Source organism: Leuciscus leuciscus (genome assembly GCF_965113295.1).
Source record: "Leuciscus leuciscus genome assembly, chromosome: 8".
In the NCBI taxonomy this organism is placed as follows: domain Eukaryota; kingdom Metazoa; phylum Chordata; class Actinopteri; order Cypriniformes; family Leuciscidae; genus Leuciscus; species Leuciscus leuciscus.
Window position 1 is genome coordinate 10,975,570 of NC_138732.1, and position 12,781 is coordinate 10,988,350.

Sequence of the window (12,781 nt, forward strand, 5' to 3'; positions counted from 1 at the left end):
CACAAGCGCTAATTGTCGGGGTATATAAGGTCATGTTTCAAAAGATTCTAAGCATTCTGTTGACAATTTTAGGCAAAATGGATCAAATGAGAATTATTATTTTATCCTAGTAGAAATTAGAATTATGCCTTGTGCTCAAAGCCCTAGTAATGCTGTCCTCATGGAAATGCAGGATTTACTAAATCAACAACAGAATAGTAAATCCTATTACTTGAAGTTATTAAACCTTTTATAATAACTTTTCTTTTTTTTTCTTTTTTTTTAATACATTTATTTTAATACAATTTGTTTCACTACACATACCAAACGAGAAATAATATAATACATTATTATTATAATATACTTTTCGATAGCAGACATAAAATAATAACAACTTTATATGGTTTTGTGTGCGAGAAGGAATAGTTTTCCCAAATTCTGGCTACCCAGATCATCATGTATTCTCTCTTGTGTTAACAGAAAATTAATTTGTGAATTATTCTTTTAATGTCAAAATAATGTCTCAAAGCTGCGTCACAGCAATTTCCTGCACATTCCCTATAAATGATCTTCATGAAAATGTTTTATAAAATGGGAAAATCATTCATGTTAAGTTCAATTTGATTTTAAAACATGTTTCCAAAACACTAGACATTATTACAAATGAAATGGTAGAATGACTCTCTCAAATGCTATTGAGTTGCATCCTAGACAGCATGTTTGAGCACCACAGGTGCGTTCTAGGGAGGCAGCTCATTAGAGTTTGAGACTTGAGACATGAACAGCATGAAATGGGCACATGGACCCTTGTTTTGGAGAGTAGCACAACAGCTGCACAAAATCCTCCGCCATGATGCTACGCTGCTTCCCGTATCTGCACAGCCGACACGAACTAATGAATTAAAGCCTCAGCGAGACAAACAACTGACTTCAGGAGTTGGTATGCTATTGGAGGTAATTTTGAAAGACAATTTGCAAAGATTTGCTGTTCCGAGTTCTGGTTTGGGCTTGTTTCCAAGTTAGCTATAGCACTAGCTACACTAGTTAGCTACTCTTGGTTCATTTAAAGAGAATATAATTTGATAAAAGTGTAATTATTTTAAAAGCAAATGTGCACAGTATTTCCCAAATATCAGTTTATTTAACACATGTTAGAGAAATGTATATCTTTTAGAGTGTTGAACCTTAAGTAGCCTGTGGCTAATGCTGATAGCAAACCAGGTTAGCTGTGGTAAAATGTTTTTTGTTAAACAGGCATTGGGTGCTTATTATTTTAAACGTGTGTGATTAACATGATGTTTCATGTTATGTCACTCTGTGGAGGCAGCGTTTTAAAATATTGATGAGTTTAATTGGGGCATTAACATAGCATCGAGCTAACTTAGTTTATTTGTTAGCTTGCGTTCTTTGTAGCATGTCTTCCTTTGGTCTTCTTTGACATGCACGAAATTATCTAATTATGACGATTAAATATTATTAGACATGTTGCTAATCTAATTAGTGTTGTAGCGTGTGTAACAGGTGTGTTTTGTTCTTGTAAGGAGCTAACGTTAGCCTAGTTGTTGACAAGTTGCTTTTGTTTTGACAGTTAGCGATGTCATTTAGCTGCCTGTTTATTTATTAGGCTGCTTTTTAATTATTATCTAAACAAAGGTAAGACGAAAATGTGTGGAAAACAAAGGACTGTGCTTAATCTTTTGAGCAATTTCTTGGGCTGCTGTCATGATGCAGTCTAGATCGGCAGCTCCTAAAGTTTTGAGACAAACAAAATGTTTGGTCTTATCTGAATTATTGAATCTAACTCGTGACTCGTTATCTATGCTAATCTTATTTCATATAGCCTTTAAAGTCTAACGTTAACTATATTTACAGACGAGTTGTGTGTGTGCGCATGTATATACACATAACTGTTATGTGTACATATATATACATATATATAAATATAAATAAATAACATGCTTTAAGATGGCATATTTTTTTCTTGTTGTATAGGCTAAATCTGATTATGTATTTGTGCCACACAGTGCTCTAGGGATGCCCAAGGAGAAATATGACCCGCTTGATTCCAGGCGGATGTACACTATAATGTCCAGTGAGGAGGCAAACAGTGGGAAAAAATCCATTTGGGATGGGCTTGAAATAACTGGTATGTGTCTTGAAATAAATCCTCTGATTGATATCTATTTAGATTAACTAACTTCAGATCACTTCTACAATAGAAGTGAAACCAATTAAAGAGAGATCTTTTTATTAATATTTATATCTGTTTCTGTCTCAGGTAATGTTCGGAGTCTCAGCTCGGGCCTTTGGTCACTCACACACCTCACTGCTTTGCACCTCGGTGACAACTCGCTGTCACGCGTCCCACCTGAAATTGCCAAGCTGCACAACCTTGTGTTCTTGGACCTGTCGTCCAATAAAATCAGGAGCCTGCCAGCAGAGCTTGGCAACATGGTGTCTCTCAGGTGAACTACTTGGAGCAAAAGCTGTGTTATTCTCTTCATGGATCATTTGTTCCATTTAATGTGTTTGCAATACAGAGGAAAAAAAAGAAAAAACGTTCTTATGACCGCACTTGGTGAAACTAGATCACTCCTAACACGGTTTCCACAGTCATGGGAATGCCAGGATAATACATTGGTCAATAGGTTTTATTCAGAAGTTTTTATTGTTATTGTGTTTTAAATCTTGCATTAAGCGCACAGCTGATTAGTTTATTGGTCGTTAACATTCTTTTTCTGTTTTCCACAGGGAACTGCTTTTAAATAACAACCAGTTGCGGGTTCTGCCTTTTGAATTGGGGAAACTGTTTCAGTTACAAACACTGGGGTTGAAAGGTGAGTGTCATTCTTCTGGGGATTGCAACATCTTGAGATCATCACTTTGTAGTGAAGGTTTCCTACTGACTGTTTGTTTGTGTCTCTGCAGGCAATCCACTCACTCAAGAGATTATGAGCCTATACCAGGAGCCAGATGGCACTCGGCGACTGCTGAACTACCTTTTGGACAATCTAGCCGGTGCTATTAAGCGCAGTAGGTGTCTCGGACAAATTAACTGTTTAAGATCTGTAGGGCTGATCCGAAATACCATTTTCTTTTGAGCTTCGGTAGTAATCAACACCGAATATTCAAAGCTTCGGAGAGAAATAAAAAAAATAAACAAGGCTCAAACATCCATTTCGTAACAGACATGCGTGTTTATTTGAGCACTTCTGTCAATGAAACGACACACTAAAGCATTAAAAATAAATATCAGTAAATAAAGGTAACTTAAATAATATAATAAAGTTAAATATTAAAAAAATATTCGTTTTATATTTCCACACAAAGATGCGGGATATAGCCTAAGCCTACCGCTCTGCGCTTTGAGAGAGATGTGGGACACGAGCAAGAAAGAGACCATCTTTCTAATATCTTCCTGTTTTCTACTTGTTGTAAAATGAAGAGTGAATTTTATCTTCCACAAGGGCAAGACATTTAGGCTGTTTGATTTTGTGCTGCCAGAGAAAGCTAAACTCAAATCACCCGCGTGTGTGAAACGCGCTTTACAAATAAACTTGACGCGCCTTACCAAGTCTAATAACAAGCAAAAACTGTGGTAAGTTTTGTTTGACGTGCAAGTAACGTCGGACTATCTGTCCTACAGCAGTTTTTCTACTTTACCACAGTAAAGAATGCGAATATAACAGGCCTAATTAAATGCGAACCAAAGGAAGAAACATTTATAATCCCCTGCGAAAACGGGGATTATAGACGTAAGTGAAAATTTGGGAAAATAATTTTCCCAAATAGATTCGAGAGTGAAGATTTGGGAAAATAAATAAAAGATTCCATGTCCAGTGGAATAACTAATGGAATATTGTTAAATTTGCTGATAATCGGGAGACCAGATCGCAAAATACAAAGCTTAAAGGAACACTCCACCGTTTTTTGAAATAGGGCTTATTCACTTTCTTTCCTACATTTAGATAGGTGGGCAAATGCATTTTTGTCTCAGTGCATGCATTGTTTTAGTTTGACAGGGTCTGCGCTAGCTTAGCTTAGCACAATGAATGGAATCCTTTGTTGCCAGCTAGCATGTCCTGAGTAAAAGTGATATAAAAAATTAAAAAAACCCACCTAATTACTTCTTGTGGCCTGCGTATTCACAACAAGTACACATAGTGATGCAGATTAACACTAGGCGATTTCCTAGGCAGATATTGACTTATATATTAAGGACTATATTAGGGGGAAGCACAGGCGAAGCACTGCTACTTGGGCGTGATATCTCTGCGCCCAAGTAGCAGTGCTTCACCTGTGCTTCCCCCTAATATAGTCCCAAGTCAATATCTGCATATGAAATCGTCTAGTGTTAATCTGCATCGCTATTTGTACTTGTTGTGAATACGCAGGCCACAAGAAGTAATTAGGTGGGTTTCTTAAATTTTTTATATCACTTTTACTCAGGACATGCTAGCTGGCAACAAAGGATTCCATTCATTATGCTAAGCTAAGCTAGCACCGACCCTGTCAAACTAAAACAATGCATGCACTGAGACAAAAATGCATTTGCCCACCTATCTAAATGTAGGAAAGAAGGTGAATAAGCCCTATTTCAAAAAACGGTGGAGTGTTCCTTTAAATTTATGGGCTCACGCACAACTCTCATTCGTCATGAATCCAAATGTTTGCATGGCTGCGATGTCACATTAATTTGCTAACCTATTATTTTTTTTGTAAACAAAGCTTTGCTTCACTTGTGTCATAATATTCATGTAAAACAGTTAGACAGCATTCAAAAAATGTGTTTTGGCGGACCACCACCGGTGGTGCAGTTGTCAAGTTTACCGGCACAGCCCTAAATAACGGGTAAAAAGGCTAATACATTTTGTTTCTATTATTCTATGTTCCACAATGTCAAAGCAACACAGCTTAACCCAAAATACAAGCTCATGCAGTTGTGTGCTCTAGACAGAGAATACTCCAGTTCCAGGGAACACTTAGTAGGCTAAGAAGCAAATATATTTATTAAGTATAACGAGGTTGGGCTCCTTCAACTGTCCATTTTAATAAAAACGGATAAAGATTTTATAGTGTAAACATATTCAAGCGTGAATGAGATCCGTTTCGAGAGGGATGCCAGGTGTGCGGGGAAAAAAAGAATATTCGAATCCCAAAATTTAGAATCGAATACCAACCCACTGGTCCAGCCCTAAAGATCTGTCCATGTCTGTTTTTTCCCCTCTACATTTCCTCTCTAAAATGACTAGTATCATGGACTGTTGTCCATGTTTTACAGTATTCACTGTTAGTGCTGGGCGATTATATCAAATATTCACAATATCTTCATGAAGCTCTTGTTGATGATTTAATGCACAATCAAAAAGTCTAAATATAAAAATACTATTACAATGTCAAATAACTTATTTCAATTTTAATATATTTTAAAATTGAATTTATTCCTGTAATGGCAAAGCTGAATTTTCAGCATCATTTCTCCAGCGTCACATGATCCTTCAGAAATCATTTTAACATGTAATTTTTTTTTAAACATTTTGCACAGCAGTTCTTTTGTTTTAAGCCCGTTTAAATGCTGATACAATTAACTTCTAAATTGTGATACAACTGAAAAATCAAAAACCATTGTAGAATTGCACAGCTGTTTTTTTCTTTTCTTTTTTCTTACCTTTACAGATTAAATTCAAATGATTGTCCTGAAATGCATATACTTTGCCTTCACAGTCCCAACAGAGCAACCTCCATCCAGATCCTGGATTGTGCTGCAGGAGCCTGAAAGGACAAGACCAACAGGTAGATGTTTCTTGAAAACCGTAGAAACATAATTCGAAACCTGAGGACACTTTGCCTGATATTTTGCTCTCCTCTTTGCTTCACCAGCCCTGTTAACTGTAATGTGCTACAACGTGCTGTGTGATAAGTACGCCACACGCCAGCTTTATGGCTACTGCCCGTCCTGGGCCCTTAATTGGAGCTACAGGAAAAAGTCCATTATGCAGGAGATCCTCAGCTGCAATGCAGATATTATCAGTTTACAGGTATAAAGAACTTATGCAAGCCCAGAGTTACTCAAATTACGTAACTAGTTTTAGAGCACAATGTGCAGTAAATTACAGCAATGTCTCAGAACAGACAAAAATTCTGAAAATAATTTTTTTCAATACTTGCATTTTCTTCACATAATAATCCACTGATAACATTCTGGTGTATTTGAGAATGCCTGTCCTAATAGATGAAGTGTTCTCCCTGTGTTTTGTTTCTTTAAAGGTCACTTTTTTTTTTAGCACAGTGATGCACAACAGGTAGCTCTGAATAGTCAATGGGTTTACCCTGACAGCACTGTTTGTCAGAGTCACTTAGTCTGCTGTTTCATGCACAGGAAGTGGAGACGGAACAGTATTATAACTACTTCCTTGTGGAGCTGAGTAAACAGGGGTATGATGGATTCTTCAGCCCAAAATCCCGGGCCAGAACCATGTCTGAATCGGACAGGAAACATGTAGATGGATGTGCAATATTCTACAAGACTGAAAAGTGAGTAAAGTAACACTCAAATGTTGAGAAGTGTGGTGTAAGACTCTGTCTGACAGTTTTGTTTCAATGTTGTTTTGAATGAAAACATGGAACCAGATTTGTTTGTTTTTTTGCTTTTAGGTTCAGCATGGTGCAGAAACACACAGTAGAGTTTAACCAGCTGGCTATGGCCAATTCTGAGGGCTCGGAGGCTATGCTGAATCGGGTCATGACCAAGGACAACATTGGGGTGGCTGCATTGCTGGAGCTAAAGAATGAGTTAATAGAGGTGCCATGTGAGTATCTGCATGATAAAACTTCCCCCCCACCCTATTATGGCTATTTATGACAATTGAGCAACCTCTTTCCCACATAAATGGAATAAAAAAAAAAAAAGTAGGCCTATTGCCTTTAAATGGTACTATAATACAGTAAAAAAAAGAAAAGAAATTAATACTGTTACACAAAGTTGATTAAAAGTGACATTAAAGATTTTTACATTGTTACAAAAAAAAAAGGTTTTTTAAATAAATGCTGTTCCTGAACTTTCTTTTCATCAAAGAATCCGCTTTCCAAAAAAAAAAAAAAATGTTTTCAACATTGATAATAATGGTTTCTAAATGTTTCAAATCATGTGTCACTGAAGACTGAAAATTCAGTTTGGCCACTATAGGATTAAATTACATAACTGTTCAAATTTTATTTATTTTTTTATCTTAAATTGTAATTTTTCACAATATTACTGTTCTTACTGTTTTTTTGTTGTTGTTGTTGATAAATGCAGCCTTGGTGAGCATAAAAGGTGCTTGCTTATCACAAATGTGTATATATTAGTGCTTTCAAAGTTAGCACGTTAATAAAGCATTAACGGCACTAATTTTTTTTAACGCTCGATTAACGCAGCGCGTATTTTCTGTTTGACCCGTGGCCCAACCCTTAGTTGGAGATACACAGTGTTGCCAACTTAGCAGACCCCTTAGCAGACATTGCAGACCCCTTTAGCGAAATCTTTTTTTTCTTCAAAAAAAGCGCCCAAACCTTATTTAGTTTCTGAGAATCTACTGGCTCTCTCTCTCTCTCTCTCTCTCTCTCTCTCTCTCTCTCTCTCTCTCTCTCTCTCTCTCTCTCTCTCTCTCTCTCTCTCTCTCTCTCTCTCTCTCTCTCTCTCTCTCTCTCTCTCTCTCTCTCTCTCTCTCTCTCTCTCTCTCTCTCTCTCTCTCTCTCTCTCTCTCTCTCTCTCTCTCTGTGCATCTCGCACTGCAGAGAGGAGCTGTGCTTTAATTCAGTTAAACACAGATATTATGTTGCTTCTCTAATTTTACATGCAAGTATAGCCGAAATCACAGCACAGATCCTGGTATTTTTTTGTTCTTTCTACATGTGTCTAATAGACATGAACAAGTTCTTTGAAAAACATCTATGACCTTTGAAACATGTCTCGTCTTCATGTTCTATGTTGACTATGGTTTCAATAATAAACATACATATTTATCCATGCCCATGTTGATTAGAGTATTAAAAAACTTAAAGTATTAATTTAAGGTACATTTAGAACAAAAAAAAAATGTGCGATTAATTGCGAGTTAACTCATGACAATCATGCGATTAATCGCGCAAAAATTTTTTTTTATCGATTGACAGCCCTAGTGTGTATGTATATATATATATATATATATATATATATATATATATATATATATATATAAAAAAAATACTAAATAATGCAATGTTAATTTCTTTATGCAAAATATAATGTCCTATTTCCACATTTCACAAACAGCCTTTTCCCCCCCCTTCCTACAGCAGGTAAGTCTATCCATGCTATGGAGAAACAGCTCCTACTAGTGGCTAATGCTCACATGCACTGGGACCCAGAATACTCTGACGTGAAGCTGGTGCAGACCATGATGTTCCTGTCAGAGGTGAAGAATATCATAGACAAGGCCTCCCGCAGTCTGAAGCTCTCCTCTGTGTCTGGAGAAACCAACACCATCCCTTTAGTGCTGTGTGCTGACCTCAACTCACTTCCTGACTCGGGTAAGCCTTCTTAAAGCCACAGTCTCATTTTCTCATTTGTGTTGTTAAAAGTGTGTTTTTGAGTCCTATAATAAATGATTGAGTGATGTGAGTTTGACAAAGTTATGTACAAATGCTATAAAAAAAGTAAACTACAAAATAAGACCAATGACAAAGTAAATCAGATTGATTTTTGATTTCATGTTGTCCTTAAACCATCTGTTTAATAGTTACGTCTGTAGACATGTTTAATGAGTTTCGGTTCTGATTGTAGGTGTTGTGGAGTACCTGAGCACAGGCGGGGTGGACTGCACACACAAAGACTTCAAGGAGCTGCGCTACAGCGACAGTCTGACCAACTTCAACTGCAACGGCAAGATCAGCACATCTAGCGAAAGGATCACGCATGGTTTCAAGTTGAAGAGTGCCTATGAGAATGGGCTCATGCCTTACACCAATTACACTTTTGACTTCAAGGTAAGTACAGTGAGCTAAATAAAGTGACCGCCATTGTTCCGAGTTTACAACTAGTTATGTCAAAAGTATCAATACTAAGATGATATTTACTATAAAATTATGTATTTATATACAACTATGTCTTTTTAAACTGTGTCATTAGCACCCATTTCTGTATCTGAAACTCTCCAAACCGGGATGGATGTATTGATATTGACTATAGCGTTTCATTTTGTTAACTTGACATGAATGCAGTGTCATGTCGTGCCATTTCTTGCTCTGCCATGTGCGGTAACATAACAGATGAACAGCAGAATGAAAGAAAACTGCTCTTGTTGTGTGCTTCAACTGTGTGTGCTCACAACTCCCTTTTTTGAACCCAATTTAGGGTGTCATTGACTACATCTTCTACTCAAGGCCACAACTGCGCTTGCTGGGTGTCCTCGGGCCTCTGGACACAAACTGGCTCTTGGATAACAATATCAGTGGTTGCCCACACCCTCACATCCCCTCAGATCACTTCTCCCTGTTTGCACAACTGGAGTTGGTCCTGCCTTATCCTCCCCCTCTTAATGGGATCCACTTACCTGGACACAGGTAGTGAGCCCTCCCGGGCACTAGTGGCGCTGCAGAGTCCCAACTCTTATACGTTTTTTGAAAACGATAAAACCTCTAAGCTGTTTCTTTTTTTAAATATATGTATGTGTGTGTATATATACATATATATTTTTTTCTCTTGTACCTTTATTCATTTTTAGGGTCCAACATGTTCCAATTTGTCCAATTTTCTTCTATTTGTTAAGCTATAGATATTTTTTTATTTTTTGGAATCAATCCCTCCCATAAGCTGATATATTATCCAATTTTTTTTATTTTATTGTTGGACATAGCTTGTGTGCATGCAATGTATCAACCGTAAGATGAGGCTAAGACTTGGTCACACACTCAAAGGGATTGCAGATTGTTTTAGTTCCTTTTATGGTCAGATATTAATACTATAACCATCCGTTATTATATTTCTGCAAATAAGCATTAACCAATTTCTTCATGAATTCAGCCTCAATTTAAACACTTTTTTTTTAAAGTTGACATTCCACTGAACAGAGACATTGCTAACAGTTTAATTTAATTTCAGACACACTTACATAATTTGCCTTTGGATGAGTGACCAATGTTTTGTGCAGACCAAACTCAGTAAGTAAAATTTGTCCTCAACCGGGAAAGAGAATGGAACCCCAAAAGCTTTTCCACTTGTGTGGTGCTGAAACTCGCTCTACATCGGTGCTTCATCTCCTGATGTTTTAATCTTCCATCAATGGTGCAATATTCAGAACGCTCTATACGTTCTAAGCGAGTGCACTGTTACGGAATGTTTTTACACGCTTATATAATGTAAAAAAAGCACTTATTTGTCTTTTTCTCTCCCTTAGATGGGAGTTGGAATGGTTTGAGCTTAATATGTAAACCAAATTATTTTAGAGGTCTCGATTCAGCGGCACTGCTTTTTGCGCACTATTGTTTTAACCAGTTCTATGGGGGTAGGCTCTTTGTACGACAGGCTATGTGAATGATATAAACTGCGCTTGATATCACTGTGGTTATAAAAGGGAGGTTTTTATTGGAAAGGGAGGTTTTATATAGGGAGTCTTTTAACCAGCGATTTGTCACTATATTAGGTTGAAAAGGATTTCCCATACCTTTTTATCCTCTCATTACACACGTCTTCGAAAGATCTGTAGCACTGTTCTTGAGGCTAGTAATGTTCCGACCTAGCCGTTACCACCCCCTACATTGTATCAGAGGGGTTCTCCCAGGTCTTTGTACAAAATGTAATTGAATATATTAACAGAAAAACTTAGGCTTGACTTGATTGTATATGAGCCACATTCAATAATTATTATTTTTTTTTTAATTTTATTAAATGTTCTTTTGTACTAAGAATAAATTATGATCCAAATTCTGAAAAATAAGATTGTGTTGTAAGCTACATTTTTATAAAAAAATAATCAAAAAAACTTACCAGCTTGTATAAAAGACAAAGAGGTTGTTCCTGGTTCTCACTGCCATACTTTTGCACTCATCGCTCATTTTGCACTTTTTTTTTTTTTACTATTGTTTTTTTTATTTTCTTTTGTAACTTTCAGAGTACATGCTTTTCTTGTCCATTCAATCATTCATCTCAATTTTTTTCAGTGTGTCTTGGTGCTGTATATGTAAAGGGAGTGGAGTCGAGAAGCTCCGTAACATGCCATCTGTCTATGTGAAGTCAAGTCAGTAACACTTCTGCCATTCCTTTATATATAGTGCAACTGTGTTTCTGTTTTGCACAACTCCCCCTGCAACAACCCGTCTTTAGAAAAAAAAACCTTTACTATTGTTGTGGTGGAAATTTTATGTAGTTTATTTTTCAAATTGCATCATGCTATCAGTGCATCTTCATCTTCTTGAGGTCTAAGAGTCTCAAGAAATCAGGTATAGGACATTTATTTTTGCTTCAAGAATGTTTTGAATGCTAAAGTCAACTTTAGCGTTTCTGTACTTTTTATTTGCAACACACATTTTAAAGTCAAGACTGTGTATACATTTCCATATTTACATCTGTCTAGAATCGGTTTTAAATGGCCATGATCTTTCCTGTTTAGTGCCAGCTTGATACATTCTTCTGAAGCCAATTGTAAAAGTTAGATTATCCTCTTATGATACTTCACGTGGCATTTTTAATTCTGAAACTATCTTCCTAACCTAGTTCTGAGCCTTTGGACCAAATTATCTCTAAGACTTGTAAAGGATGTCTGGCAGTGGTCTGATTGTGGTTAGATGTTTAGCACTTAATTTATTTTGTTCCACTGAACTGATGTCAGCATGACCATCACACGTTCAACATGTCACACGCTTTATTTTAGCAGTAAGAACCAGAGCAGTCTTCTGTTATTCGGGGCCTCTTCACGATATTCTTTAGCTTTTTGTTTTGTCTTAAGTGACCATGAATTGTTAATGGTATTATAGTAGAAATGAGATTTAGCTTTTTGTAAAATGTGAATAAAATGTGCATTGAATATTTCCTTTCTACAAAACAAATGAGTTGTGTGGTGTGTGTGTGTGTGTATATAATGCATTCTCCTGTATTATTGGTGTCTCTTTTTAACGATCTGTTTCGCATTGCTTATTGGTCCTTTAACAAATTTGCTCCTCTGAATGAAGTAGGTGCCCAAAGATGGATAATGTTAAATCTGTAGGGCATCCTGCTTTGAGAGTAGACAAGTTTTCATGCAGTTTAGTGTCATGATGGAGAGCAGTTTGACATCAGTGTTATCGGAGATGGTGTCTCGCTTACATAAACTGTATGGTAAAGTATTAGACTTATCAAATATCGGTGCATTTCATAATAAGTGGTTGTACCTGACATTGCCGCTTAAAGTGATCGAAGTAACAGAATAGGTAATGGAGACTAAATTGAAAGACCCATATTTAAATTGATTCGTTTAATTCATCTTTCCCAAACAAAGACCCTAAATGTCAATGTATTTTCTTAATTTCATCAGTACACATCCAACAACTACGCTTAAACTAGTGAGAAACTGCAAATTATAATCAAATCTTTCTTTACTGTCCTCCTTTTATTTTCCATTACCTCTTGCTTTCCTCCTGCTTTACCCTTTAACAGATCTTTTCCAGCCTTTGTTTTTGATACTAAAAACCTGCTGCAATAAAATTGATAGATTAGCTGGGCTGTTTTAATTTTTACCTACCGTGTGTTTCATAGAGGCCAATGACTTTTTATTGTAGTTTCTCTTTGACTAACACTGTACTTACTGTC

At 36.6% G+C, this 12,781-nt stretch overlaps 1 protein-coding gene across 2 annotated transcripts; it reads left to right on the forward strand.

Annotated features, from left to right (window-relative positions):
• The first annotated feature begins 729 nt into the window (after window positions 1-729).
• Window positions 730-12,042, forward strand: cnot6b (CCR4-NOT transcription complex, subunit 6b). 2 transcript variants are annotated; one of them, XM_082177871.1, is made up of 12 exons: window positions 730-933; window positions 2,004-2,125; window positions 2,258-2,444; window positions 2,731-2,816; window positions 2,908-3,012; window positions 5,704-5,772; window positions 5,860-6,017; window positions 6,359-6,513; window positions 6,634-6,788; window positions 8,299-8,529; window positions 8,783-8,985; window positions 9,353-12,042. In XM_082177871.1, exons 2-12 carry the CDS (start codon window positions 2,014-2,016, stop codon window positions 9,563-9,565), a joined length of 1,674 nt encoding a protein of 557 aa, XP_082033997.1. In that variant the 5' UTR covers window positions 730-933; window positions 2,004-2,013; the 3' UTR covers window positions 9,566-12,042. The 2 variants fall into 2 exon arrangements, with proteins under 2 accessions (XP_082033997.1, XP_082033996.1); XM_082177870.1 differs by having other exon boundaries at window positions 732-933; window positions 8,296-8,529.
• The last annotated feature ends 739 nt before the right edge of the window (window positions 12,043-12,781 follow it).